Raw genomic sequence first — 26,010 nt, forward strand, 5'->3', positions numbered from 1 at the left:
GGAAGCCGATCAGGTCAATAGCAGGTCTGTAGGTGCACAGCTGGGCAGAGCTCTGTGCTCCTGAGCCTCTCCCCTGGCCAGTCATTTTCGGGGTGTTTGAGGTAAGGCCAGATCTCCGGGGTACCTCCATCCTGCATGCCAAGCTCTGCATGGGGCTGGGGCTGTGTTTCTCGGGAGGTGCAAGGCCGGACAGCCCCCCGAGGAGCACAGCGGGCGCCATCGGCTCTGGCAGCGATAGGCACGGGTGTGTGAAGCCAGCAGCCATCCCTGGCGAATCCATCCTTCCCGTGGCAAGGCAGAAGCGCTCAGGTAAGCAGCAACAAGCCAGAACTGGGAGCTGTGTCAGGACTTAGTGGAGCCGTCAGAGAAGGGTGCAAGGGGCAGCTCACCAACTCACTTGCGCTTGTAACCTGGTCGCCCTGCAGTGGGTGGACCCATCCTGCCCCCCCTCTCGCTATTCCCAGGCCCCATCCCATGCCTGGGGCAGACCAGCCGTCCCTCACCCCATTTTGCACAGCCGGAGGCCCAGCTCTAGTGTGCTGGAATGTCCAAACCACAGCACCGGGAAGGTGCTCCCATGCTCTCAGCAAGCTGGGGGCACAGCTGACCAGCTCGAAGAACTGTCTGCTGTGATCTACAGATCAATTACAGGGTAATTTCTCAAGGTAGTTCCTGCCTGAGCCCAGCTCAGCAGCTAAGCCTGCTTTTAGGGGGGGAATCCCCTCCCCGGTGAGCACCCTGGTTCTCTGGTGCCCACAGCCTGCGCCAGGCCAGGCTGGCCATGGAAACACTCAATCTGCTGCCTTATTTCCAAGGGTGTGGTTTTGTTCCAGCCCTCTGGGTATTGCCCTGCTGCAGCCTGTGCCTTGGTCCCCGTCTCTGTGCCGGTGAGGCTTTACCAAACCCCACCAGGCAGAGGGGCTGGGGCCGGGCTCCTGCTGTGTTTGCTGCTTCGAGTCTCTGATCCCTTTCCCCAGCACGAACCCTCTGGGGAGAGGAAGGTGGGTCCTGAAGGTGACTTTGAACAACGTGACCTCCGTGTCCGCTTGCAGCTTTTCTTTCCCAAATGACTCTTCGCCTGTGGAGGACTGGAGGATGATGTGCCGTCCGTAGCTGGCAGGTTCCCTGTAAGAGCCGCGTGGGGATGGAGGACGGGAGCAGAGCAGGCAGGAACCCCCATAGCCCTGTTGCCGCAGTGGTACACGGGTGGAATGCAGCAAGGGAGAGGAGAGTGCAGGGGTCCAAGGCGGACCCCCGTTGTTCCCCAGAGAAGCGGCTCTCCCACCGCCCCCATCCCTGTGCGTGTCCCCCTCCTCCCCGAGCTCGGTAGTGGGGTGATTGTTGGCGCAAGTACAGAGAGATGACGTGCTGTTCGGCCTTGGCGGAGAAAGGATTGAGCATCCTTTAAAGAAAATTACACATAATCGTCTTACAGCCTTCGCTTCCACTCAAACCTCTGAGTCATAACTGAAGGGCCCTGGAGCGTGACGTTCCTGCTGGAAGGAAATTGCCTCGGCTGGATCCGGTGGGGGGGAGCTGGGAACCTGATGAATCCTCTCACAAGCCCTGTGTCTGGCCGGGGGCTGCGCTGCGTTACCCATGGGAGTGGCTGCAATGGTGTCCCCTCCCGCTCTGGGTTGCGCTTCACCCTTTGTCGCTCCCTGGGTGAAGGGATGCGAGCCTGGCCTCGTCCAGCTGTGGCAGCAGGCAGATGACTCTGGAAATGGCTCTTCATCTGCTGTGCTGAGTCACACCGAGCCCGTAAGAGGAGGGGAGAGGGGCTGATCTGAAACCGCTCTCCCATCTGGGTGTCCCCGTTGGGGGACGGTGGCATGCCTGAGCTGCTGCATCGCTGCCTAAATGGGCAGTGCCCCGGCCCCTGCCAGATCTGGCTGTGCTGCTGCGGGTGAAGCAGAGCTTCCCCTGCGCTGCAGAGGCAGGCGGGCATTTGCTCTGCAAATACATCAAGCCCCTGGGTCAGTGGATGGGGCTGGGATTTGCATCTTCCTCCAGAGAAGGGGGGGAGGAGGAGGAGAGACTTCCTCCACTGCGGCCCCTCTGCTCCCCCGCTGGGAGCTGGGCTGCTGCCTGGGGTGCAGGGTGGGCACGGCGGCTGCCCGGGGAGGTGGGGGCACGCTGTTCTCAAGGTCTGGACCGGCTGTGCCCATGTTCTCACTCACCACCTCGGGTTTTCTTTCCTCTTGTGTGCTGGGGACCACCAGCTGCTGTGTGCTGGAGAAACGGGGGTAAAAACAGTCCTTGGTGGGAGCGGGGAGAGAGATGCAGTCTCAGGCTCCCCACCTCACACATGCCCCATCTGGGCTGCTTCTCCTGTGGTCCCTAAGGCGTAGGAATGGCCTCTGATTTCCCTGAGCAGCACGTGTTGCGGGCGATGGAAGGGTTGCTTTTTGGAGGCGATGCTCCGGCCTGCTGCCCTCGCTCTGCCTCACTGTCTCCCTTCCCTTGCAGGACAGGTGCCTGAGGAGGAGGCAGGGCAGAATGGGCAGAGCCGCGGCAAAGGGCTGCCCAAGGCTGTGTGCATGAACGGGACGGAGACGGGACAGCTGAGCACCAAATCAAAGGCAGAGCGGCGGGCGAGCGCTTCTTCCAACCCTTCCCGCAAGGCCTGCTCCGCCAGCAGCAAGATCCGCAAGCTCTCCACCTGCAAGCAGCAGTGAGGCGGGAGCCCCCACGCTCTGCACAGGTACGTGGCAACCTGGTCCCTGTGGGAGGTGGCCACCATGGGTCACTGCCCAGGAAAAGGCTGGGGGCGGGGGGGGTGGCAGATCTGAGCCTGCCCCAACCATGGGCAGCAGGAGGGAGCTGGAAGGGGTGAAGGGATGTTACATAGTCCTGGGCATGGAGGGGAGAGCTCTGGCTCCTGAGCATCCCTCTGCAAATGTCCCTGACGTCCCCTGGATCCCCTGTGGTGTTGGGGGGGGGGGGGGGCAGAGCCCAATGGGGACCTCCCTGTGCCCCCTGGTCCCTGTGCCCTGCTCTGCTGCCTGCCTGGCTCTGCTCTACCCCCTCCTTGCAAGCTGCTGTCATGTCGGAGGAGAGCTGTCGTGGAATCCTTTCTCCCCCCTGGGCTGCAGTCAGGCCGTGTCATCACAACCCCTCTCCCTGGCACCAGAATCCCCCCGCTTTCTCCCTGCTCTGCTCCCTGCTGCTCCCGGCCTCACTGCCCTCCTCTCTGAGGGGACCACACAGCCTCCGGCATGTGGAGGAGCTGGGCTGCAGCAGGATGCTGAGTACCAGGATGTTTCCAGAGGTTGCCAGGCCACTGCCATGCCTGAGCCCCTTCCCCTCCTTGGGGAAGCTGAGCTCCCTTCCCTGCTTCTCCTTCCGGCTCTTTGCTGGGCTCCGCAGCCCTGTCCCCTTCTTCCCACCCCTCATTCATAAGTGAGCCAGCAATGACTCATGCTCAGCGCTCATCCACCCACGGCCTCGCGCTTGTGCTCGTCACCGGCGCTCCGTGGGGCTGAGGCTCTGTTATCTGTTTGGATCACGACCAGCTTTGTGGTGTGAAAAAAGCCAGAAATAAAAGCCTGTTCCTCCCCTTGCAGCTGTCAGACCCGCACGCTCAGCCCCTGTGGCAGCTTTCATCTTTAATTCATGGCTGGGAGTGAGTCACCTGCATGGGGAGTTACTGTATCGGCAAGCAAATGCCTTGGATCTGGGTCTCCCCGGGGATCTGCTACTCTTCTCGCCCCTTCCTGTGCGGGTACCTGGCATGGGGCTCCGCAGCACCTGCCCAGCGGTCTTGGGAAGGAGAAGGTCCATGCTGGCTGCCAGAGCCCTGTTCGGTTGCTGCCTCTGCTCCCCTTGCACTGTGGGGTCGGCTGGGTTGGAAACCGCCTGCTCTTGCGCTGCCCCCCACCCCTCCCCTTAGCTGGAGCCTTAAAACCTTTGAAAGAACATGCTCCTCACCTCGGCCTAAATGATGCTCCCCGAGTGCCTTTTCCCCTTGGGTTTTGGCTTCATGGGGGCAGAGCAGGGACCCCAGGGCCCCTCTTGCTCCCACCTGCAGGGTGCTGGTTGGAGAGGGAGACCTGGAGCAGAGGTTTGCACCCCCTAGTTCGACGCCCACCCTAACCCCTTCCTCTCCCTTCTCCCACACCCAGCGTCCCAGGGCCGGGCCAGCCTGCATCCCCTATCCTCACCCCATCCCTGCCTCTCTCCTGGGAGCGGACTGTGCTTACGATCCAAAAAGAAACCAGAGGAAACCAACCAAGGAACCCACCCCACCCTGCGGCCCCCGCTCCGGACAGTGCCAGGAACTGGGAGCTGATGGCGGCCAGACCCCACTTGCCACCTCGGAAGATGAAACCTCCGGCTGCACAGATGCTGCCCTTCCTCCCCAATCACTCTTTGCCAATCAAGACACTGATTCTGTTTTTAATTTTGCGATGGGAAGGGTGGGCTGAGCGGGGCCGGGGTGCGGTGGGACCCTCTCCCTGCCGGGCCTGGCTGTGCCCACCCTGGCTGTGTAGAAGTCGTGCAAAGCCATTGCCGTGCACTTTATGTTTTAGACTACTGTTATATATTATATATTTTCCTCTTTTTTTTTTTTGTTTATATTTGCGGTATATTTAGAGATTCCTACACATCGTGATGTGTTTAAAATAAACCAGATGAGGAAAAAAAAAAAAAAAAACAGGTATTAAGACAAAGCAAAACTCTATTAAACCTGCATGCTGTAAAAGGGCTCGGAAAAGGGAATGGGTGCGTTGGGTGTATTTTTTCTTTATTTCTTTTTGTTTTTTTTTTTTTTTAAATAAAATAAAGTGAAAACAGTGAGTTGGGTTTCATGTCCTTCTTCCTGCAGCTGGCAGGGTTGGGGGGTGGGCTGGGTCTAGGGCCAGCCCCTCTTCCTGGGGGGTGTGCTCCTTTTGGGGAGGCGCAGACCCCCCCCCAGGCAAACCCAGTGACTTGGGGAGCCGCCATAGGGTGATGCTGGGGCAGGAGTGGGCCCCTGTCCCCCCCACCCCAGCAGCTCCTGGGCAGGGGAGGATGCCGGCCCTGGGGTGGAAGGTAAGAAGGAAGCTCAGAAAAGTCACAGTTTTGGGGTTTTTTTTCTCCTTTGTTTATAGACTTAAAAATGCTGAGTTGTAGATCGAGTTAGTGCTTTGGACAGAGACTTTGCAGAGGGAAGGAGCAACCCGGCCTCTTTACTCACATGCAGTTGGGGTGCCATGGAGGGATATGGGGGCCCAGCTGTGCCCTGGCCCCCCCCCCCCGCCCCCTGTTGCCGAGTCTCCCAGGTAACACAGCTTGGGTTTGTTTTTTTTTTTTTTTCCTCCTTTTTTTCACCCATCCTTTGAAACACAACTAAAAACCCAATAAAAAGCCAACCCCTCCCCTGGAGCAGCAGCATCCACCTCTATAAAAATCAATAAATACCCTCTGAACACCTTGAGCCCGGTGCGGAGCACTCGGCGGGGGGGGGGGGGGGGTCACCCACAGCACATGCTGGCCTGACCCCAGGCTCTGCTCCTGCTAGGGACAGTGACGGGCAGCCCCCACCCACATGAGGGTATTTACAGGGGGGGCCCAGGGCTGGTGCTGCCCCCCCCCCCCCAGCCCTCAGGGTGCTGCTGCAGCACCCACAGCTCACCCGTGCCCCTGGGGGGATGCACAAGCCCCTCGAAGCATCCTCCTGCCCTGGCTCCCTGCAGAACTGGGGGTTGTGGGCTTGAGGAGGCGACTCCCCCCCCTCCCCAAATAACTGCCTCCCTGCCAGGGCGGCACTACAGCATCCCCCAGCCGGCCAGGGGGGATGCCCAGCTCCGGCCCCTTCCTCATGAGGACGTTCCCCAGCCAGATGGGAGGCATTATTGCTTGTAAGAAACCGGAGGAGGAGGGGAGAGCGTATCTGCTACACAGCTCTGCCGTGAGGTAAGGGTCAGGCCTCAGGTGGGTTTGGGGGGTATTAGTGAAGTCCCTCAGCGCCGACCTCCAGGCCAACGCTCTGCTCCACCTCTGTGCCCCAATCCCTGGGCACCCCCAGCCCTGTGCCTGACACCACACTCCCAGGAGGGAGGGGGCTTGGCCACCCCACGCTACTGGACCCCCCATGGTGGGGGTGGTACGGCCAGGGGCCCCCACACGCCCTTCCTGGCCTTCCTGTGCTGGGGACCCCTTTCCCACAGTGCCCCAGGCACCGGGCTGGTCCCCACACTGGCAGGAGGGGATGGAGCCCCGAACCCCAGTGGGAGCCGAGACCCCCTGCACCGGGGTCTCTCCCCCTCGCGCTGGGCCTAGACAGGGCTGTGGTCGGGGGGGGCATCGCTGGCCGCCACGGCCACCATGGGCTCAGCGCTCTGTCCCACTTTCCTCAAGTGCCCGTAGAGCCGCTCCTCCAGGCCGCCGGCAATCTTGTCCATCAGCTCCAATCCAGAGCCCAGCCCCAGGCATCTCCCGGGGCCGGGGCAGTCATCATCCCTGGGGGGCTCAGAGCCAGCCTTGGGCTCAGGGGCTGCCTCTCCAGGCTCCTCCACGATCACCTGGATCTCAGGGTCGGGCAGTGCCGGGGTGGGGGGGACCCCATCGGCCGCCTCCGCCGCCTCCTCATCACCAGCGCTGACAATGCGGGGCAGGGGGCTGTGGAAGCGGGCGTCCAGGGGGTAGTTGGCACTGTCCCCACGGCGCAGGGGGGTGCGGTGCCGCTCCAGCGCAGGGTAGCGCACGCCGGGGTCACTGTACTGCTTGGTGTGCTGCCACTGCTTGCGGAGGTGGGTGCGGGAGCGGTGCTTGCCCCGCAGCGGCGACTCATCGAACTGGGGGTCATGGCGCACAAAGGCATTGAACAGGGCATCCGTCTTCTCATCGATGCTGTAGTCCCGCCGGGGCAGAGCATCCCGCCCCGGGAACATCTGCCCGTACGGGGACCAGGCCAGGGGGCTGTGGGGGTAGGGGGGTCCCCCACCCGCTGCGCCCCGGGCCGTGCTCCCCTCTTCCTCCTCCTCCTCTTCCTCTTCCTCCGGCTCCCGGCCCTCGAAGCTCTCAAAGATGGTACCTTTCCGCCCCGCGCTGGTGAAGCAAATGCGCTTCTCTGAGGCCGTCTGGTCCTTGGGGTGCCCCTCCTCGCCCCCCCGGCTGGGTGCCTCAATGGAAGCATAGCCGCTGTCCATCTGCAACAGCTTGCGCGTGCCCGGCTCCGACTCCTCTGGCTTGGGCCGACCCCAGAGCTTCTCCTCAGGGCCTTCGGCCTCATCCAGGGAGGAGGAGGGGCAGGGGGGCATGCCGCCAGCAGAGGAGACACTGTCCCCGCCATCGCTGCGCACCGAGTCCTGGTCGTTGCTCCGCTCAGAGGAGGCATACAGCTCCAGCGAGGCACGCAGGCTCCAGATGTCATGGTAGGCGCTGGGCTGCTCGGGGACGCCGGCCTCACCGGGGCTGCCCGCACCCCCCTCGCCCGGCTCTAGCCTGCAGGCACCACCCTGGCGTCACGGCAGGGACCCGGACAAACCCGGTGAGCAGCAGCCAGGGGAGATGCCAGCCCAGCACCTGCAGGCTGTGTGGCAGTGCCATGGTGCCACACGGTCCCCCGTGCTGTCCCCACCACCCTGCCCATTACCCAAGCTCCCCTCCCCATCACCGGGTCCCTCAGCCCCCACCCTGCCACCTCCTGGCCTCCCCACCAAAGCTGCACAAACACGGGACCCCATGCTGCCCCGTGCGGGGGGGGGGGGCCCTCAGTCGCTTCCCAGTGCCCGGCTCGCCCGTCCCCATCCCCTCTATCTACTGAAAAATACCTGCCGAGAGAGGGTGGGGGGCTGGCGGGGGAGGGCAGGAAGGGGCCGCCCGCCGGGTGGAAAGCCACGTCATCCGTGTGGGCGATGTACTGGATGATGTCAGTCTGATGAGGGTCCTGGTCCTCCTGGTCCATGCTCTCGCTGGCCGCCCGCTGACGCTGGAACTGCCGCCGCTTGGGAGACCCTAGAGGGGCACAGGGCAGGGCTGGGGGGACGGTCCCCTCCTGGCATGGTGAGCCCCCCTGCCCACGCACTTCCACCCGCCCGGCCCATCCCCGCGGGGCCGTGCACCCCGCTGCCCCCCCGGTGGCAGCACCCACCTCTTGTGTCCAGGCTGGATGCCCGCTGGGTGCTCTCCAGCTTCCACTTCTTGATCCTGAAGTAGGGGCTGGCTCCATCCAGGCTGGCGTGACGGCGCAGGCGGGTGAAGAACTGCAGGACGGTGCCCTGGGCGGGGGCTGGGGTGGGCTCCCCGGCGCCGGCGCTACCTGTCCCAACCACCTTCCCACTCCTGGGTGCTGCTGTGAACTGCGGCGGGGAAGGGGGGGCTGTGAGTGCCCGCTCGGCTCCAGGCACGGCCCCCCGGGCCCCAGCTCAGCTCCTTTGTCCTGCTCGGCTGCAGCAGATGCACAAATGTCCCCCGGGGCAGGGGACGAGGGGAGGGGGGCAGAGCCTGTTTCTAGCTGGATGCCCACATCTCTCCCTGGCACAGAGCGGGGGGGGGCAGGCAGCCCTCTGGGGTGCAGGGCCAGCCCTGTGCTGGGGGATCGGGGCTGCGCAGGCTGCCAAGGCAGGAGAGCCCCTTCCCCTTCCTGGTCCCAGCCCCTCGCCTGGGCACTCACCGAGGGGCCCTCCCCGGAGTCGGAGGAGGCGGACGGGCTGGCCTCGGTGAAGCTGGTGTCCACGGTGGAGTTGTAGGTGTCCCCGGGCAGGGCAGAGCTGGGGCACACGGCATGGCTGGGGAGCGCTGGCTGGGGCAGGGCCCCCGCAGGGGGCTGCAAGGCAGAGCATGCTCAGGGGTCTTTGCACAAGGGTCGGGGACCAGGAGGGGCTTCCCACACCCTGGGACCCCCAACCCCACATCCAGCATTGCCCTGAGACTCCCACACCAGATCCAGCGGTGCCTCCCTGGGGTGCTGCAGGACGTCCGGACCCCCATCCCCCCTGTGTCCACCCGGGTGCCAGGGGCTCACCTGGAAGATGGCAAGGCCGGGCTTGGGTGGGGGCAGGCAGGGGGTCATGGCCAGGCTGTTCTCACTGGACTCGCACTCGTGGATGGTGACAATCTTGAGGGCAGGCGGCGGGAGGTGCAGGTGGGTCAGGCGGGCATTCTTCAGGTGGTGGAAGTCCCCCTCCGTCAGCGTGTACCTGCCGGGCACACTGGGTTAGGAGGGGTGGCCCTGACCCCCCAACACCCCCCCCCCAGCCTATTCCAGTGCTTCACCTCCTCCCCTTCTCCTGCGTCTTCTTGCTCTGGTCGAAGAGCGCGGCCTCATTGAAGGAGACACGGCGGGCGGTGGAGGAGCTGGAGGACAGGAACCGCTCGCTCTCCGCATCCCGGTAGCTGGAGGATGACAGGCAGTCGGGGTCCTCCACTTTGATGGTGGTATCTGTGCGAGGGGGGGGTCAGCAACCAGGGTCCCCCCACTGTGGTGCATGCCAGCCTACCCAGCTGAGGCCTGGCAACCTCGCTGCACCCAGGGCCTCAATGCCAGCCCGGGGTCCCCGCTCCTGGCTGCCAGTCCTGCTCGTGCAGCCAGGGCACCAGTGTGACAGATGATGGAGGGTGCAGAGGGCGTGTGGCCATCCCTGTCCCAGGGCTGGGGGCTACACCCAGGAGAGGGGAGGGCCCAGGAGCTGCTTTACCCTCCCAGGGAAAGGGGGGGGCTGCTGGGGGTGCAGCTGGTGTTACTGGTGGGCAATTGATGGCAGATCACCGCAGTACCCCTGGCCCTGCTGTGGCACTCACCCTGGGCTGGCTGCGAGTCGTCCAGGTAGGTGGTATTGGTTTTCTCAGGGTCATCGCTGGCTCTGCGTGGGAAGGAGGGTCAGTGGTGCCCTGCACCACACCCCTGACCCCCTTCACGGTGCCATGCATGCCAGGGGCAGCAGTGTCGCCTGTCCCCACAGCCTGTGCCCACCTGGAGTGCCGGTGGTCGGCCTCGCAGCACCGGCGGCAGATGATCAGAATGCCGGAGAGCAAGACCAGGGTGCCCCCGATGAAGATGGAGAGCAGGGCGAGGAGCAGCACGTAGCCATCCTGGGGGGACACCTCACCGGGCACCGCCTGCACAGGGTGGCAGGGGCTGAGCCGCAGGGGGGGGACACGGCCCAGCCCCAAACCCTGCCTCACCAGGGTGCCAGGGCAGCCCCCCCGTGCCGAGGCTGACACCGAGCGCTGCTCCCCAGAGATACTCGCGCTCCCCCGCCGCCCCCGGGCCTGCTGCCGGCTCCGGGGACCTGCCTTCACCAAGGCAACCGCAGCCGGGGGGTTGGCACTTGCACCCCCCCAGCTGGCAGCACCCGCTGAGGGAAAACGGCTGATCCGGCAGCAGCACCTGGGGCCCCTCGGACACCCAGCACCTAGACCATCTCGGGGCGCTGCAGAGCATCTCGGGGGGCTGCACAGGGCACAGAGAGGTGTCACGTGCCCCAGGACTGGCTAGCGGGGTGGGTGACCACTGCTGATCCCACCCGGGTGCAGACCGCAGCCCCACGGCAGCAACACAGACCCCACACCTCCCAGACACTGCCCCACGCCGGGACACGCATCCCCACCCTCCCCCGGCCCCCCGAGGACGGCAGCGTGGGCAGGAGCAGGCAGGGGCGGGTAGGGACAGGCAGGGCAGCCCCGCTCACCGTGGCGCTCTCGGTCGCGTTGTCCCAGGGCGTCGGGTCATCGCTCATGGTCCGTCCCGGCCCGAGCGCGTCCTGGGGCGAGGGGGAGACAGAGGGAGGCACCGGACCGGGGCGGCTGGGCCGGGCCGGGGGCGGCGGCAGCGGCTCCTGCCCGGCCCCGGGCCCTGCCCGGCACCGCGGTGCGGAGCTGCCGGGAGGGAGGGACCGGGATGGAGAGATGGAGGGAGGGACCGGGATGAAGGGATGGAGGGAGGGTGTGGTCAGGAGGGAGGATGGAGGATGGAGGGAGGGGTGGAAGGTGTGGTCTGGATGGATGGAGGGAAGGTGGCTCCAGAGGGAGGGATGGAGGGATGGGGAGGCAGGTGGGGCCCGGGATGGGGAGAAGGAGACAGGACCGCTGCCCCTCCCCGGGGACCCCCCCTCACCCTCAGCTGGGCCCCCACCCTGCACCCAGCCCCGGGGCCTGCTGGCTTGTGTGGGGCGCAGACTCCATCCCTGCGCCTGTGGAGCCCCACACCAGCAACCGGCAGAGAGAGAGGCCACGGTCCCCACACCAGGCTGGGAGCCAGAGCTCCCGATGGCGGCCATTCCTGGTGGCCAGAGCTGGCCGGGGGGGGGCCTGACCCTGCCCTGGGGTCTCACCAGGGATGGCTCACAGGGGAGGAGGTGACATCACACCACCCCATCATTGCCATCCCCAGGGAGCCAAGGGGCCAAAACACAGCCCCCGGCACCCAAGCACTGCTGCCAGAGGGGATGGGGTGGCTGGGGGTCTGGGCTGCTCAGTCCCTGCCTGCGGGAGCTCGAGGGGGAGCAGCACTCGGGGCACCTCAGCAGGGAAGGGTGGCAGATGGCTGCCCCACACCTTGTGTGAATGGAGCTGGCGTGGGTGTCACTGGAGCGTGGCAGGTGACGTTTCTGAGTCAGCCCGACAATGGCTCCGTCACCGGACTGTCCCCACGCAGGAGGGGACGGGGCTGCCGAGGGGCCGGGGCTGCCGAGGGGCCCGTGGGCGATGGGGAAGGGCCGAGCTCCTGAGGAGCGAGAGCCACTGGGGCCATACAGACAGACAGATGGATGCCTCCACACCCCCACCCGTGCATCAACCCTGTGGCCTTTGGCCACCAAGCTGACACCCCCTCACTCTTCCGTGTCACCCAGCAGGGCCCCAGGAGGGCTCCAGCTCCTGCTGCGGGTCCGTGTGTCCCCGGGCTGCTGGAGGGGGCTGGGGCTGAGCTGGGGTGGGCGATGCTGGTGTCGGGGGGAGCCCCCGGGGGGTGGGCAGGGGTGGGCGCTGCACCGGCCGGGGCGCTCGGAAACCGCTTAAAATCAGGTCAGCAAAAAATGTGAATGGAGCCCAGGGCTGGGTGGGAAAAGCTGCTTGAGGGACAGAGCGGGGGATTACGGTGTCATGGCCCTGCCCTGGTTCGGGGTACGAATCCCTTGGGGGGATATCCGGGCGCTGAGGACCACCCAGGTCAGAGACACCCCCCACCCACACCAGCCCTCGGGCATCCCCGAGCTGTGGGGTGAGTGAGGCAGCACAGGATGACACCACCCACCCACGACCCCCAGGGGCAGGAGAAGGGAGTCCCTCCTCTGGTGCCCAGCTGTGCCAGGAGCACGTGGGAGACCCCAGACCCAGGGCAGTGGGCTGCGGCTCCACGCAGGACAGGCACCCCACGGATGGGATCCTGGCGGGGGACCCTCTGGCCCGAGGCGGGGGCGGGGGGTGCGGGAAGAATGTCCCTCCTGTTCCATCATGGAGGAATCCCGTCTCCATGGCGACCCGGCGGGAACAGGACGGCCATTGTCTGGAGGAGGGGGCTGGTCCCCACGGTCCCCGGGCTGTCCCCGCGGGTGGGGGCACGGGGCCGCCCTCCTGCCCGCTGCCAGTGCCCAGGGCGGGGGGCTCGGGGGACCCCGGTACTGCCGTGCTCCTGCACGTGTCCGCCTGTGAGAGTGGGGGGGCGGGGGGGGCCGGGGCGGGTCTGCGCCCCACGCGTGTGTGCGCCCCGCGGGGCTCGGCTGGGTCGGGGGTTGGAGGGACCTGCTCTGCTCTCCCCGGCTGCAAAGCCGCCCTCCCGCCCCTCCGGCCTCAGCCCGGTGATGGGGGATGCAGGCAGGGATGCAGGCAGGGATGTGGGATGCGGGCAGGGATGGAGGCTGTGGGGCAGGGATGCAGGCAGAGATGCAGGCAGGGATGCAGGAGCCCCCGAGACCTGCACGCGCGGTGGGGCGGGATGGAGTGCCCTCGGCCGAGCCGGCGCCGGCTCCGGCTGTCGCGATAGGGGCTGTCGCGAGGCGGCGGGGCCAGACACTCACCTACAACTGAGACCAGGGCTCCATCGCCGCCGCTGCGCTCGGTGCGGCGGAGCGGCCCCGGGATTTATGAATGAACCGGAGCCGCCCCCGCGCGGCGCGGGCGTCACGTGGGGACAGAGGCTGCCCTGAGCCCTGCCTGCACCAGCCCTGCCTGCACCTAGCCCTGCCCGTCCCCAGCCCTGCCCGCCCCGCAACTCCCTGCCCGCCCCCCAGCCAGCGCAGCCCCCAGCCCCTTCTGCCCCAGGCGCCCCCGGCACCGCAGCCCCGGCAGTGGTCGCAGGTCGGGCCCCCCCCCCCCCGCAGACCCCCGCGGCGGGACGGGCAGGGGCGGGCAAGGAGCGGGGCGGGACCGGCCCCCCGACCCGGCGGGGCTGCGGGGCACGGCCGGAGCCGGAGGAGTGGGCTGCCCCTCGGGCCCCATCGCCCCGGGGAGGAGCAGGGCGGGGGGGGGCAGGCCGGGCCGGGGCTCTGCAGGGCCGCATCCCCGTCCGCCGCCCCGCCGATCAGCGGGACAAACAGCGGGTGGGGCCCGGGAACTACAACTCCCATGCGCCCCCGCGGCGCCGTCCTATGGCGTCACTCCCGGCTGCCGCCCGGCGCCCCACGGGCCGTGTAGTCGCGCCGCGCGGGGCAAGCCGGGAGCTGTAGTCCCGCCGCCGCAGTCCCGGCCTGCCTCGCGCCGCCCGCTCGCCCTTGCCGCCGCCCCGGCCCGCTGCTGCCGCCATGTTCCGCGCCCGCCGCTTCCTCCTGCGCCTTGCCGCCCGCCCGGCGCTGCCGCCGCCCCGCGCCCGTGGCTATGCCGAGCCCGCCGCCGGGCCGGTCCCCATGGCCTTCACCTTCGCCTCGCCCACGCAGGTAGGCCGCGGGTCCGGGCCCGGCCCGCCGACCCGGGCTCCCCCTCGGCCGCCCCCGCTTCGCCTGGGGCGGTCGGTGCCCGCTGCGGGCCCCGGGGCGAGCGGGGCGAGGCCTGTGCTGCCGCCCCCCCCCGGGGTTGTCTGTGTCGGGTCTGGGACGGCAGCGAGTGCCGGGGCGGGCGGGTTGGAGACGGCTCCCGGGGCTGGGAACGAGCGGACGAGCTCGGTGCGGAGCAGGGCTGGGGATGGCGGGGTGCGCTGTGACCCCTGCGGCTCCTGCCCTGCTGTCACCGGCTCCGCCGGGTCTGACCTTGGCACTGACCTCGCCCGCCGCCGCCGAGCCCCCCTCCACGGCCAGCTGCCCTCCCCTTCCCGCCCCTGCGGGCACTCGGGGCCCGCTGCAGCTCTGCCGGGGCCCGCGGGGTGACGTTCTTGCTCTTCCAGCCCCGGCCGTTCGGCCGGAGCCGCTGTGGCTGTTCGGGCTCTGCCCGGCTGCCAGCGCTGCCGCCCCAGAGCGGTTTCTGGGCACCGCTCCCGGGTGTGGGGCACGGCCCGAGTCTGCCCCCGAAGTGCCCAGGGCTGCGGGGGCGGCTGGGCTCGCCGCTCTCCCGGGGCAGGGCACTGGGAGCAGGGCTGCGGTGTTGCAAGGCAGGATTTGTGCTGCATTGGCAGAGCTGTGTGGGACGCTCGCACGGAGGCTGCGTTGCTGACTCCCATCGGAGCGGTGACGGTTGGCGTCAAGGTCTCCCTACGCTCCTCTCAGGCTTCTCCCAGCTGCACCCTTCACCTCTCGCCCACTCCTGACTTCATGTCTCCGCGTGCCACCTCCCTGCCACCGCCACCAGCGTGCCTCTCAGGAGGCTCGGAGCGCTTTCCCACTCTGTTTGCCAGGACCCCTCCTCCAGAGCCTGGCCCCGCTCCCACCCTGTGGAGGTTTAGGCTGTCCCGATCACACCTTGCCGTGTGTTAAACCCCACGGCCTGCCAGCCACTGGGAGCAGGGCTGCTCCCTCAGGCAGGAGCAGGCTGTCTACCGCATCCCTTGGCTCTCCAGAGTCGGGGGAACCACCTCTCTCCTTTCTCTCCGTTCCTGCTGACGGACTGTTCCCATCTGTTCTGCCCTCCCTGTCCAGGTGTTTTACAATGGCGCCAACGTGAAGCAGGTGGATGTGCCCACGCTGACCGGCTCCTTCGGTATCCTGGCCTCTCACGTCCCCACCCTGCAGGTCCTCAAACCCGGAGTCGTGACGGTTTATGCTGAGGATGGCACAGCCACCAAGTACTTCGGTAAGTAAAGCAGGTGGAGCTGGGGAGGGAGGAAAGTGTGCGTGGGGGGTTGTTCTTGGGGCTTTCACAAGGGAGGCTCTGCTGATCAAGGTGTGCCCTGGTACACTTCCAGGGATTTCTGCTTTCCCAGCCTCCCCAGGGCTGCTGGTGGTGGCCTTGCAGGGCTAGGGCTCTGTGTGAGGCTGTGGTCTGGGGTCAGGTTTTCTCGGTTCTGCTCAGACTCTGGGAGCATCCTCAGCTTCAGCTTCCCTTTTGGTAGGAAACGAGTCCCTGTGGGACCTGGGAAATGTTACAGGAAGGCGTCGAAGTTTTGTTTTGGCAAAGGCATGGTGGAGGTTCCAGGGATGAGCTTGCCAGTGTGTGCTGACCCCCAGAAGAGGCCCATCTGGCAGCCCTGCCTGCGCTGCCTGACTCAGCCCCCGCTGCTGTGCCTTTGCAGTGAGCAGCGGCTCCGTCACTGTCCACGCGGACTCCACAGTGCAGGTGCTGGCAGAGGAGGCGGTGACGATGGACATGCTGGATCTGGCTGTGAGTAGCCGTCCCCGTGGGCTGGACTGCACCCTGCCTGCCTTGGACAGGCCCTGGCAGCCTTGGAGCAGGATTTGGTCCCAGCTTCCCTCATGTGGGGCAGTTGGCTCAGGAGCTTCCTGTAGCTGCGGAAAGCATGGCCACACCTGGGGCTGTGCCTTCACACCGAGCTTCCCCGTTGTCTGCTGATCGGGATCAAAGGCTCTGAGCTCCCCCTCAGCAGTGCAGAGAGGAAGCCGTGCAGTCATTAACCCTTCTCCTGGCCACTTCCCTCCCCTCAGACAGATGCTGATCTTCCCCCTTCCCCCACCCCTCTTGGTCTCGGGAACAGCTTTTCCCCAGCAGAACCTGTTGATAAGGCATCGGCTGCCAACGCAGCCGCATAAGTGGGTCTGTGGGGCCCCGTGCATGGGGCCAGCGGCTCCAGTGAAGGGAGGGGTGGGAGAGAAGTGACTCAGGGGCTGTAGGACAAGTCACCTGTCCTGCGGTGGGGTCTTGATGACACATTCCTTGTGCTCTTGTGTTCAGACTGCAAAGTCAAACCTGGAGAAGGCTGTTTCAGAGATGGCTGCAGCGTCCGATGAAGCAGCTAAAGCAGAAGCTCAGATTAAAGTAGAAGCTAACGAAGCCCTTGTAAAAGCCCTGGAGTAATTAAGGTAAGTGTCACCTACATCCTGGCTGAGATTTCCAGACCTGCTCTGGAGATGAGTCCCTGCTCCGTGCTGCCCGTAGGGAGCCTCCTCTCACAGCAGCTGGGGCTTTGTGCCTGGGTTCCAGGGAGCAGGGACACGACAGCTGTCCCTTTTGTGGTCGGGCATCAGCTCTGGGGGGGTTGTGGGGGGCCCCTGCCCGGAGCTGACCGAAGCCACTAGATGGCAGCAGGGCCCGGTGCCGTGCTGCGCCGTGCCGCTGCACAGTGCCGCGGGGTTCAGCCTGACGCCGGGACAGGCTGGGAGCCTGCAGGCACTGGTGGGACCTCGCTGCTGCCTCTGGGTCCCTCCGGGATGGGCCACGCCAGCGGGCAGGTCGGGAGCAGGCTGGATGCCTGGGGCCCCGGAGGGAGAGTGATGTGTGGCCTCTGCTCTGTGACGCTCCCTTCCACTGAAAACAAACAGCTCGTGTCTCGGGGGAGGCAAGGCCGGGCTGCTTACCTCCTGGCCCCTTTTCCTTCTACCCTGCTAAGTCTCTGTCTCATCCCTCTTCTTCCCACGTGCTGGCAGCTGGGAGACTTACTCTGCGGCAGCGTGTGTGTTGTGCCTGGCAGGTGAGTCACCAAAAGCCTCCTGATGGCCTCTGCCTGGAGCGGGTACAGCAGGGCAGCGGCTCCCCCTGTCTCCCTGATCTCTGCTCCCTGTGCTCTTTGGCCATGAGGTCTGGGACAGCCAGCGGCTCTTGTTTACTTGCACCGGTTTAACAGCCTGAGCTGGGGCCAAGCCCTCGCATCAGAATCCACTGCTTTGCCGAGCCCACCCCGCCTTAAAACCAACTCCGCTTCTGTGTGTTGCAGGAATCCCACTGTCGATGTAAAGAAACCCCAGGCTGTCCTACTTGTCCTGGCTTCCCCGATTGTACAGATGGTGCGGGACAAATGGAGGCGGAGAGAATGCTCTAATCGATTAAAAGGAAATGTAATCCCATCTCGTAGCATGTTACCTTCTTCCGAGGCAGCAAATTGCAGCTCATGCTGCACCAGTGGCCGAGTGCCCGGGGCAGGCTCTTGCCCCCATGCCAGGGTCTGCCAGGGTGTGGTGTGCCTGCAGCACTGCCCTGGGGTTCAGCTGGGGATTCCCGTGGGAGATTCACCTGTGGGAGGCTTACAGGCAGATTCTGTAACACCCTCCCTGCACTATCAGCCACCTCTAATAATCCACCTGGATAGCAGGATTACGGCAGCGCAGGAGGAGGCATCCGCAGGGCAGCACTGGTCTGTGCCAGAGGCTTCCTGTCCTGACCCCCGCCCCATCCGGCACTGGCTTTTGCTCGGCCTCCCAGCTCCGTTGCTGCAGGAATTCACGTCGGCTGGGCTATTTCTTCACAGTGGTACTTGCAGCTGGACAGCAGCTGCCCAGGCTTTGACCTGTTCCCCCACTGCTGCGTTTCCACTGCGCGTGTGGCATAGAGCTGGGGAAATCTCTTCCTGCTCCTTGGAGACAGGCTTGGTGCGGGGGGGGAAGCAGATGCTGTACGTGGTGGGAGTCTTTCCTGAATCTGTGTGTGGTGGGAGCGGCTGATGATGTTGCTCTGCTGAAGTTGCTGCTTGCCCCGGGTCTGTCCCGAGGAGGCTGCGGGAGGTGTCTGCAGCGAGCTCGCTGGTCCCCACGCGCCTCGAGAAGCAGCAGTGCCTCTGGGAAGGAGTGGGTTCGAGCGAGGGGCCGGTTCTGTCTGTGCCAGACACCCAAGGATGCGTGTCTTGCCAACGGCACCATCTGCTGCGAGGCTCCTTGCTCAATGCTGCTGTCCCCAGAGGGATTTCAGGTTCCCTCTGCTGTGCAAACCCCCCCAGCGTGGGCTTGCCAGCCGGGGGAGGCCGAGGCGGCCGCTGGCCCCTGTGTGCGTAGGGCTGCAGTCCCTCTGCCTTGCTCTAATCCCCTTTTCCCTCCAGTCTTCCAGCCTGGGAAAGCGAGTTGGCTTGCCTGTGTGGGCAGCTGCTCCAGCAAAGGTCAGCGGGCAGCAGGTTCGGCCTCCTGCCTGCCCTCCCTGCGAGCTCAGCTCCCTGCGGCTCCACAGTCGGAGTGGGGCATGGCTATTTTCGGTGCTGCCACCCAGGATGTAATCTTGGCTGCCTCCTCTTCTTCTCACCACCACCTCCTCCCCCTCCTCTTGCTCGCTCTGTCTTTCTCTCCCCCCTCCACAAGTGATCAAAAATAGTGCCTGTGGTGTTAAATTTCTCACTCTGTAGCTTATTAAAAGCCTCTGAGTGCCTGACGCTGAGCCTATTTGAAGCTCAGCCGACTTCCCTGTTTCTGAGCTGCTCCAGTGCCTTTTTCTTCCCTTCCCCTCTCTTTCCTTTTTTTTCCTTTTTTTTTTTTAAAGGTCATACGTTGTGCCGTGCATAAGCAAAGCCTCAAAGTCAGAGCGAGTGCTAATTAAAACGTCTCGGGAATAACTGGGGACGGTCGGCTTTGCTCCCTCTTCCGCTCCCTCTCGCTCTCCTCTGTCCACGGTTTCTATTTGCGGCGTGCGTGTGCCTCTCTCGACACACGCAGCCGCTCTCCTTCTGACGGAAGGTGGCTGGGTTGTTTTTTTTCATCTAATGGAAGAGCGTTGGCGAGGCCGGGAAGCTGGGGAAACGGCCAGCTGCTATTTTTAGGATGGGAAAAAAGTGTCTCCGTCAGCGTCCTCTCAGCAGCTCTTCCCACTGCCTCCCGCCAGCTCAGGGGAGACGGGGGACCAGCAGGGATGCAGCCCTGCCTCCTCACAGGGTGCCCTTGGCCGGGCTCTCCGCGGCCTGACGCCTGCTGGGACTTGTAGTCTGCGTTTGGGGGGAGCAGCGAGGGCACCTCCGGCTTGCTCCATGCCCGAGGGATCCCGGGGATGCCTGTGCCCCCCGCTGTGCCCAGGAGCAGCTCTGCCTCTGGCAGGGGCTGTCTGGCCCCCATGGGTGTGGGGAAAGGGTTTTTTCCTAAGCCCTGCTCTGCCGGCCCCGATGCCGTCACCAGGCAGGACTGGAGCAGTGCCAGGCAGGGACTGCCTGCGCTCTGGCCAACGGCGCTGCGGCCACGCTTACCCTGCCCTGCAGTTTGGGGTGCAGGGCAATGCGTTCCCGGCTGTCCCTGCTACCCCTTGCAGCCCAGCTGGGTCCCCACAGGGTCCCACTGCTGTGGCTCGGCCCTGAGCCCCTCACCTGCCTCTGTCCTTTCCCATCACTGCTCATTATCTGGTTCTGTTGAGAGCAGTGTTATCCTCCTCCCCCGGCTCGCCATGCTGAGCTCTCGGCTCCCTCTGCCCACGCCGGGAGCTGCCATCAGTCACGTCCCGCTGGATGCCACGAAAATGGTCTCTGACTCTGCTTGGTGCAGGAGACACGCGGCTGTGGCTGAACTGGAGGCGAAGCCCTTCCCCGCTCCCGGCTTGCCCTCGGTGCTGTGGGGATGGACCTGGCAGGGGGAGGTGGGGGTCAGGCCCTGGGGTGGACTGGTGCCTGTACTGCTGTTGTGGTGCAGCGGGTGAGTTCCCCCCTCCTCTCCTGCCCAAACCTGCCTGGCCTGGGGAGAGTGCAGGGCCACCCGGCTGGCGGCCGCACTGGCACGGTGCTCGGCTGTCCCTGGAGCGCTGGCACATGCCCTTGGGGACTGCGGCCTCCATCTGCGGCTGGGGCAAGAGGTCTTTCCCTGCCGCTTTTTGGGGCGGCAGCACCTTGCTCCTGTGCTTCGGTCCCCACTCTGGGCAGGGGGGCGTGAGGCCATGGGGGCTGGGAGCATCGGCGTGGTGGAGTTGTTACGGGGAGCCTGGGATCTGTTTGTCTCCGGCTTTCGAGTGGGGCGGGGTGGGTGTGAGAGGGAAATGTTAATGTGCAGGAGGGAAGGGCTGCCTGGAAAATGGCGTGAGTGGGGCGGGGGGCCGGCGCGTCGCTCTCCTCCTTCCTTTCCACCAAGGGCTTTCGCCCATGACTTGCATCTTCTGCTGCCAGATGGAGGGTGGGGAGCCGGGCCGGGAGCGCTCGGAAAGTGAAGCATCACTGTTTCTGCCGGCGTTGTGGCGGCGGCTCTTCTCTTGGGGGACGATTTCCGAGAGGGGCTGGGCTCTGCCAGGCCGAATCTCCCAGTGCTGGCGTCCCCTCCCCGTGCTTGGCCACACGGCGTTTCCACCGTCCCACCCAGATCCCGAATGCAGGGGAAAGGTTCGAGCTCTCGCTTCTCTGCAGGAAAAACCCCCCAAGCCCCCGTGCAGCCTCAGGATTCCCCTGGCTGGGCTGACTCAGCCGGCAGAGCCACCCCTTTCCCTGCCCAAACCTGCAGTGCTCGGTGCTCGGGATCCCACCTGGCCTCTCGCAGCCGTCCCGTTTTTTCCCCGCGTCCTCAGTGCCCGCATTGCAAAATCGGGGTGGGGGCTGCAGGAGCTGCCCCCCACCCCTCATCCCTGCCGGGGGCACCCACTGCCCGGCGGCCTGCAGGAGGTGGAAGGCAGCTGCGCTCAGCCCCCACCCCGGAGCTTGGGGAGCCCCTGCCTGTCCCTGCCAAGGCTTTGCGGCACCCGAGTGTGGACCTGGCTCCGACCAGGACCCCTCCCTGGCCCCATGGCCACGGGCTGCTGCCTGCGGCCCCAGTCCCGGCGTGGGAAGGTCAGCAGAGGCTCTGCCTGCTGCCAGCACAAACCCAGCCGTGTCCTTGGGCCATGCTGCCCTTGGGTGGCTCGAAGGCCGTATCCTCGCAACTTCCTTCTCTGGGGGGAGAGCTGCTGTAATGATTAACTCGCCCTGCGTTAATCGTTCCATCCTGCAACCTTTTTCCTCTTGGTTTCCAGCACTGGAAAATGCTTCTCTTCTGCTGACCTCCCACACACATGGCCCCCGTGGTGGGAGCATGGCAGAGCTCGGGGAAAATCCTCGCAGGCAGGAGCGGGGGACCTGTGCTCAGGGCACGGTGGCGGGCAGGATCTGGTCCGGCTGTGGCTCCTCGGTCCCGGCCCGTTTCTGGGGTGATTTGCCGGCAGATGGCGGTGGAACCGTGGGGAGACGTCACCTCGCCAGCCTCCCTGGCCTCACCCCCAAAACCTGGGCTCAGGAGCGAGTGCTAGCGGGTGTTGTGGAGGGCGGGTGTTGTAGCCAGCACGACGGTGCTTGTCATGCAGCTCCTGGGCCAACAGCCTCGGAGCGCTGTGCTGGTGAGTGCGGCAAACCCTTGGCCCGGGGCAGGTTCTCTCTTGGGGAAACTGAGGCATAGACAGAGAAAGCCATTTGCAGGCTGGGGAGAGTGGGGATGGGACGTAGGATTGCTGGACCCTGCTGCAGCACCATGCTGCTCGGGGATGCTGCCTCTGTGGGTGCCCCCCACCCCAGGAGCCACCGAGGTCAGGTGAGGGACGGTGGGGGCGGCACGTTGCCCTGGGGTCCCAGGTGCCTTGGCAGGGGCTGGGTGGCCCCAGGGGCTGCGGGCACAGCCCTCGCTCAGGGCAACCTTGGCGGCCGCTCGCGCTTGGCTTCGCTGGAGCTGGCCCAAAGCCGCGGGGCGCATGGAGGGTGGTGCGCAGGCCTGTGCTGGGGGTCTGAGCAAAGCCCCCTCCCGCCGCCCCCCGGCCAGGGCCCTGACCCACACAGGGCAGGGGGAGGCCGAGGAGGAAGCGGCTGCCAGCTGGGCTCGACGCTGGCTACAAAGGCAGCCCAGAGAGCCCGAGCGGAATGAGGTGGCGCCCCGCCAGGTTCCCACGGCGGCCCTGGTGCAGAAAATACACCCAGAGCTGGTGGCGGTTGCCACAGTGATGGGCTGGGTGCCACGCCGCGGGGGGGGGGGCACAGCCCCGGACCCAGGTGTGCCAGCACAAGACCCCAGTGCGGGGCGGTGGGAGCACCATGGCGCGGTGGAGCTGGGTGCTGACGGGGACCAAAGGCTCCTGCCCCGGTTCCTGCTGCCCCCGCCTGCCTTTGATGTGCCGGGACTTCGCCCTTGGTAAAGCTGGGAGGTTCCCAAGGAGTTCCCGGCTGGAGGCCGGCATCCAGCACCCAGGCGTCCTGCCGCGAGCCCCCGCGAGCCCTGGGGCTCCATCCACCGCTCGGTTCCCTTCGCCCCGCTGCAGCTGGAGGCTTGGAGCCCCTGTGGGGTCCCCAGTTCCTGGCAGGGCTGACTGGGAGGAAATGGCTACAGCTGGCCCCGGCGGTGGGGCTCTTCTCGGCAGGGCTGGCGCCGGGCTGGGGCCCAGGGTGGGGAGGGGAAGCCGGGGGGCCAGGGCCGGCTGCCCTCCGGGATGCCCCGGCATGCGGCAGGAGGAGGAGACGGCAGCGCTTTCATCCCTGCTCCCTCAAAGGCTGCCTGTGTGCCGAAGGGCCGCCCCTCTGCCGCGTATAAATAGCAGGGATTGAGGCCTGGCGTGACACTGGAGTCACTTCTGCCACCGCCACCTTGGTGTCCCCCCCCGCCGCCCCCCAGGACCTCAATGGGGTCATTGTGCGCTGCAGCCCCGCGGAGCACGTCCTGAGCAGCTGCTGAGCATGACCCCGTCTGCTTCCCCGCCGTGTGCCGGGGCCACCGCAGGGCTCAGGGTGTCCCCGTGGGGTCCCATGCTGGGAGGGGACATGTGACCCCCTCTCGCCCTCCTCGCCCCGGCAGGTGAGGGCCAGGCATGGCACAGGCGATGGCTTCCTGCCATCTGCGTCCCCACCTGCCCGGCTGGCTCCTGTCCCCATCCCCACCTGGCCCTGCCGGCCGGTTCTGCCCCAGCCCTGCCGCCCCCTCCCTGCCCGCGCAGCGCCGGCAGCTGCTGTGGGGTGTAATGACGGGGTGTGCCTGCCTGCCTGCCTGCCTGCCTGCCTGCCCCGGGGAGGAGAGCGGCGCGGGAGACTGCTGCCACCCAGCAAGACGGGGCCAGCTGGGCGCGGAGCTTCCCTGCCTGCAGCCGGCGCGGCCACACCTGTGTGGGCTGAGCAGACCCCGCTCCCACCTGGACACCCGGCCCAACCAGCTCCTTCGCGTCCCGGCTGCCCGCGGACAGGCAGCTGCAGGCAGGCCCCCCCCCAGGCCAGGCAGGTGTAGGGCACTGAGGAGCACCTGGCATGGTGGGGGGACCTGGGGCAGCCAGAGCTGCCTCCATCACCGCTGTGCCCACGAGGGCACGGCCACTGCCGTCCCCCCCTGAGCGCACCAAGGAGAGCTGGGGGCTGGAGGGGCTGTGACCCCGCTCACTCCCAGCCGGGGGCTTTCCGGGTGTGCTGGGAGCAGCCTGCCTGTGCTGCTGTGGGATGTCCCTGTCCCTGCTCACCCCTTGTCGCTTCCCCACATTGTGTCCCCCGTCCGGCCCTACATCCTGTCTCAGCAGATGGGCCCCGACCCCGGCTGGTGCAGCCCCCGTGCTGCGTGTCCTGGCTGGGCACCCCCAGGGCGTAGGCTCCCACCAGGGTGGGCTGCAGCATGGCCCCACCAGCTCCTGGGGGGTCCTGGGGGGGGGCGTGGGACAAGCCAGCGTCTGCCACAGCGAGCAGGCAGGGGGCCCTCTGATGGGGTCACACAGAGTGTGCACAAGTGCGTGTTGCACCATCAGTGAGGTAGGGGGGTTGTGCACCCCACATCCCCCCCATCCCCTCCAACCATGGTCGGCCAGTCCCCAGGGCTGCTTTAGCCCCGTCCCGGTTTGGGGAGCGAGGACCGGCGCTGCTGCAGCCTCCTGGTCCCGTGGCACACAGGACATGAGGTGCCCACAGCCCCCGGCAAGTTGTGGGTACCTGCTCCGCACAGCCGTGGGAGGGGCGGCACGAGGCCGGACCACTCATGCCAAGGGCCTCCCGCGAGCAGAGTCAGATAAGCGGAGCCGGGCCATGCTGACCATTGCACGGGGCCATGGCCTGGAGCTTTCTGAATTCATCTCGGATTCAGCAAATGACTGTGGCTGGAGGAAAAGGGAAGGAACTGGGCCGGAAGCTCAACCGGCAGTGTATTCCTTTGGAAATGCATCTCCTGTAAAACATGAGCTGATGCTTTTCACTTTGAAGGCTGCCGGGAGCATCTGAGAAGGGCAGGCAGCGCTGGGGCTGCTGTGAGGCGAGTTTCTCTTTTGCTTTTGTTTGGCTCTTGTTTGGCCAAGCATCCACCCCACACTGAGCACGGGCAGGCTCCCCAGCCTCGGGGTTTCCAGTGAAGCAGTAGCAATGTTGCCGTATTTTTGGTTCATCGGTGCCAAGGGGCTCAGCAGGGCAAGGGGCCGATGGGGGCCGTGCCGCCTGGGGAGGGCGGTGGGAGGCAGGCGCTGTTCTGCGGAGGTTACACAAGAGCCCCGCTCTGCTGATGCTCCCAAAACCACAGATGATCTAATCTCCTGCAGCCTAACCTATCGCTGCCGTATCACATTTCCCCTCAAAACCTAATCCTGCAAAGAGCACCCGACGCCATCCCAGCCCTGCCGGCAGCACTGACGGCCAACTGCCCGGTCACACCAGCAGCCCCCGAGGAGCCAGCCGGTGGGGCCAGGACTGCAGGCACCAGGAGAGCAGGACATGCTTCCCCCCCTCGGGAGGGCTTTTTCAGCCCGGGCAGCTCCGGGGCTGCGGCAGCCGGTCTCAGCCGAGCTCAGCCACCGGCAAAGCCCTTCACTCCTCCTGACCCCAGCCCCACGTGGTGCCGAGCCCCAGAGCAGGATGTCAGCCTGGGAGCCGCTCTGTGCCGGCTGCCCCGAGATGGCAGCCTTGTCTGGCAGACTGTTGCAGCCTTGGTGTGAATCTCACTGTAGCAAATCCCCCCGGGGCCGAGTTCTGGGCACTAATTGCACCCTGCGAGGGGCGGGGAGCAAGAAGAGACAGACAGGCAGGAGAGCCCCCAGCACAGTGCTTCCTTCCCCCTCCCTGTCACAAGTGGCTCGAGCTCTGCCACATCTGCTTCTTATCACCATGACTAATGCAATCGGGGAGCTCTGGTTCCTGCCCGCCAGCCCCCCCAAGCCCGGTGGGTGCCAGACTCCCATAGTCTGTGCCTGCTGGAGGAGCTGCCCATCCAGCAGCATCCTGGGGTGCTCACAGCATCACCCAGGCAAGGGGCTGGGGAAGCACCCGGCCTTGGCTCCGGGCTCTCCAGGCAGCGGGGTCCGGCGGGGCTCTGGTACAGCCCCCGTTGCCCTGCTGGCGGCCAGGACGATGCCTGCCTTTGCGAGTGCCGGGGCGTGCTGCAGCCCGTGCGCTGCCACACCGCCGACCACCCAGCGCACACGGGCGTCGTGGCGGATATGAGCAGGCCTGTTTCAGGGCAGGGCTGCCTCTGCACCGGGCCAGCACTGGCCCAGCATGGCCAAGGCCTCTGTTGGGAGCTGAAGGCCCTATGGGGAGACAAAGGTTTAATGAGAGGTTGTTTGGCTCTCTCTGATCCTTCCGCCCATTATCTAATCAGAGCAGGGCATTTAAAAGGCCACAGTGCAGGCTGAGTCACTTCCCTGGTCGGTGCCTCAGTTTCCCCACAGGTAGCGCACCAGGGTTGAGCTGAACCCGTCTCCCCGCAGCGTGTCTCGGTGCTGGGGAATGCAGTGCAGTGGGTCCGGCCCACGGCCGGATTCCTCCGTCTCTCTTCACTCCACGCTGACTCACCCTGACCCTGGGTACAGCACCTCCCTCCATCCCCCCGCTGGGGAAGGGCTGCAGGGTGCCCGGCTCCGGCCAGCATCCCTGAGCAGCCGGAGAGGGTCCGGCAGGAGGGAGGGTGAGCGCCAGCCCTGCCCAGGGACCACCTGGGTGCTGGGATGTCCCGATGCCCAAGTGCCGGGCAGCACGGG

At 65.9% G+C, this 26,010-nt stretch overlaps 3 protein-coding genes across 9 annotated transcripts in view; 2 read left to right on the forward strand and 1 right to left on the reverse strand.

Moving 5' to 3' along the window:
• The window catches only part of STK11 (serine/threonine kinase 11), a 42,943-nt gene extending 38,143 nt beyond the window's left edge, over positions 1 to 4,800 (forward strand). The window contains exons 9-10 of the mRNA XM_075776726.1: positions 2,470 to 2,704; positions 4,125 to 4,800. Of these exons, the coding sequence (XP_075632841.1) occupies positions 2,470 to 2,678 (209 nt within the window). The 3' untranslated portion in view covers positions 2,679 to 2,704; positions 4,125 to 4,800. The remainder of the gene's footprint in view (positions 1 to 2,469; positions 2,705 to 4,124) is intronic.
• Positions 4,801 to 5,068: 268 nt separating this feature from the next.
• On the reverse strand, positions 5,069 to 13,213 carry CBARP (CACN subunit beta associated regulatory protein). 6 transcript variants are annotated; one of them, XM_075776722.1, is made up of 10 exons: positions 12,942 to 13,213; positions 10,617 to 10,688; positions 9,899 to 10,044; positions 9,727 to 9,788; positions 9,202 to 9,367; positions 8,951 to 9,125; positions 8,600 to 8,752; positions 8,078 to 8,285; positions 7,758 to 7,941; positions 5,069 to 7,428 (listed from the first exon to the last, which is right to left on the reverse strand). In XM_075776722.1, exons 2-10 carry the CDS (start codon positions 10,662 to 10,664, stop codon positions 6,261 to 6,263), a joined length of 2,310 nt encoding a protein of 769 aa, XP_075632837.1. In that variant the 5' UTR covers positions 10,665 to 10,688; positions 12,942 to 13,213; the 3' UTR covers positions 5,069 to 6,260. The 6 variants fall into 6 exon arrangements, with proteins under 6 accessions (XP_075632837.1, XP_075632833.1, XP_075632835.1 ...); XM_075776718.1 differs by having other exon boundaries at positions 10,617 to 10,803; positions 12,942 to 13,143; XM_075776723.1 differs by having other exon boundaries at positions 5,872 to 7,370.
• Positions 13,214 to 13,600: 387 nt separating this feature from the next.
• ATP5F1D (ATP synthase F1 subunit delta) lies at positions 13,601 to 17,246 on the forward strand. Of its 2 annotated transcripts, XM_075776728.1 has the most exons (6): positions 13,601 to 13,796; positions 14,928 to 15,081; positions 15,521 to 15,609; positions 16,138 to 16,265; positions 16,830 to 16,873; positions 17,117 to 17,246. In XM_075776728.1, the coding sequence occupies exons 1-4, from the start codon at positions 13,665 to 13,667 to the stop codon at positions 16,258 to 16,260; spliced, it is 498 nt and encodes a 165-aa protein (XP_075632843.1). In that variant the 5' UTR covers positions 13,601 to 13,664; the 3' UTR covers positions 16,261 to 16,265; positions 16,830 to 16,873; positions 17,117 to 17,246. The 2 variants fall into 2 exon arrangements, with proteins under 2 accessions (XP_075632843.1, XP_075632842.1); XM_075776727.1 differs by lacking the exon at positions 16,830 to 16,873 and having other exon boundaries at positions 13,603 to 13,796.
• The last annotated feature ends 8,764 nt before the right edge of the window (positions 17,247 to 26,010 follow it).

The sequence above is a fragment of the Balearica regulorum genome, chromosome 26 (genome assembly GCF_011004875.1).
Source record: "Balearica regulorum gibbericeps isolate bBalReg1 chromosome 26, bBalReg1.pri, whole genome shotgun sequence".
Taxonomy (NCBI): Eukaryota; Metazoa; Chordata; class Aves; order Gruiformes; family Gruidae; genus Balearica; species Balearica regulorum.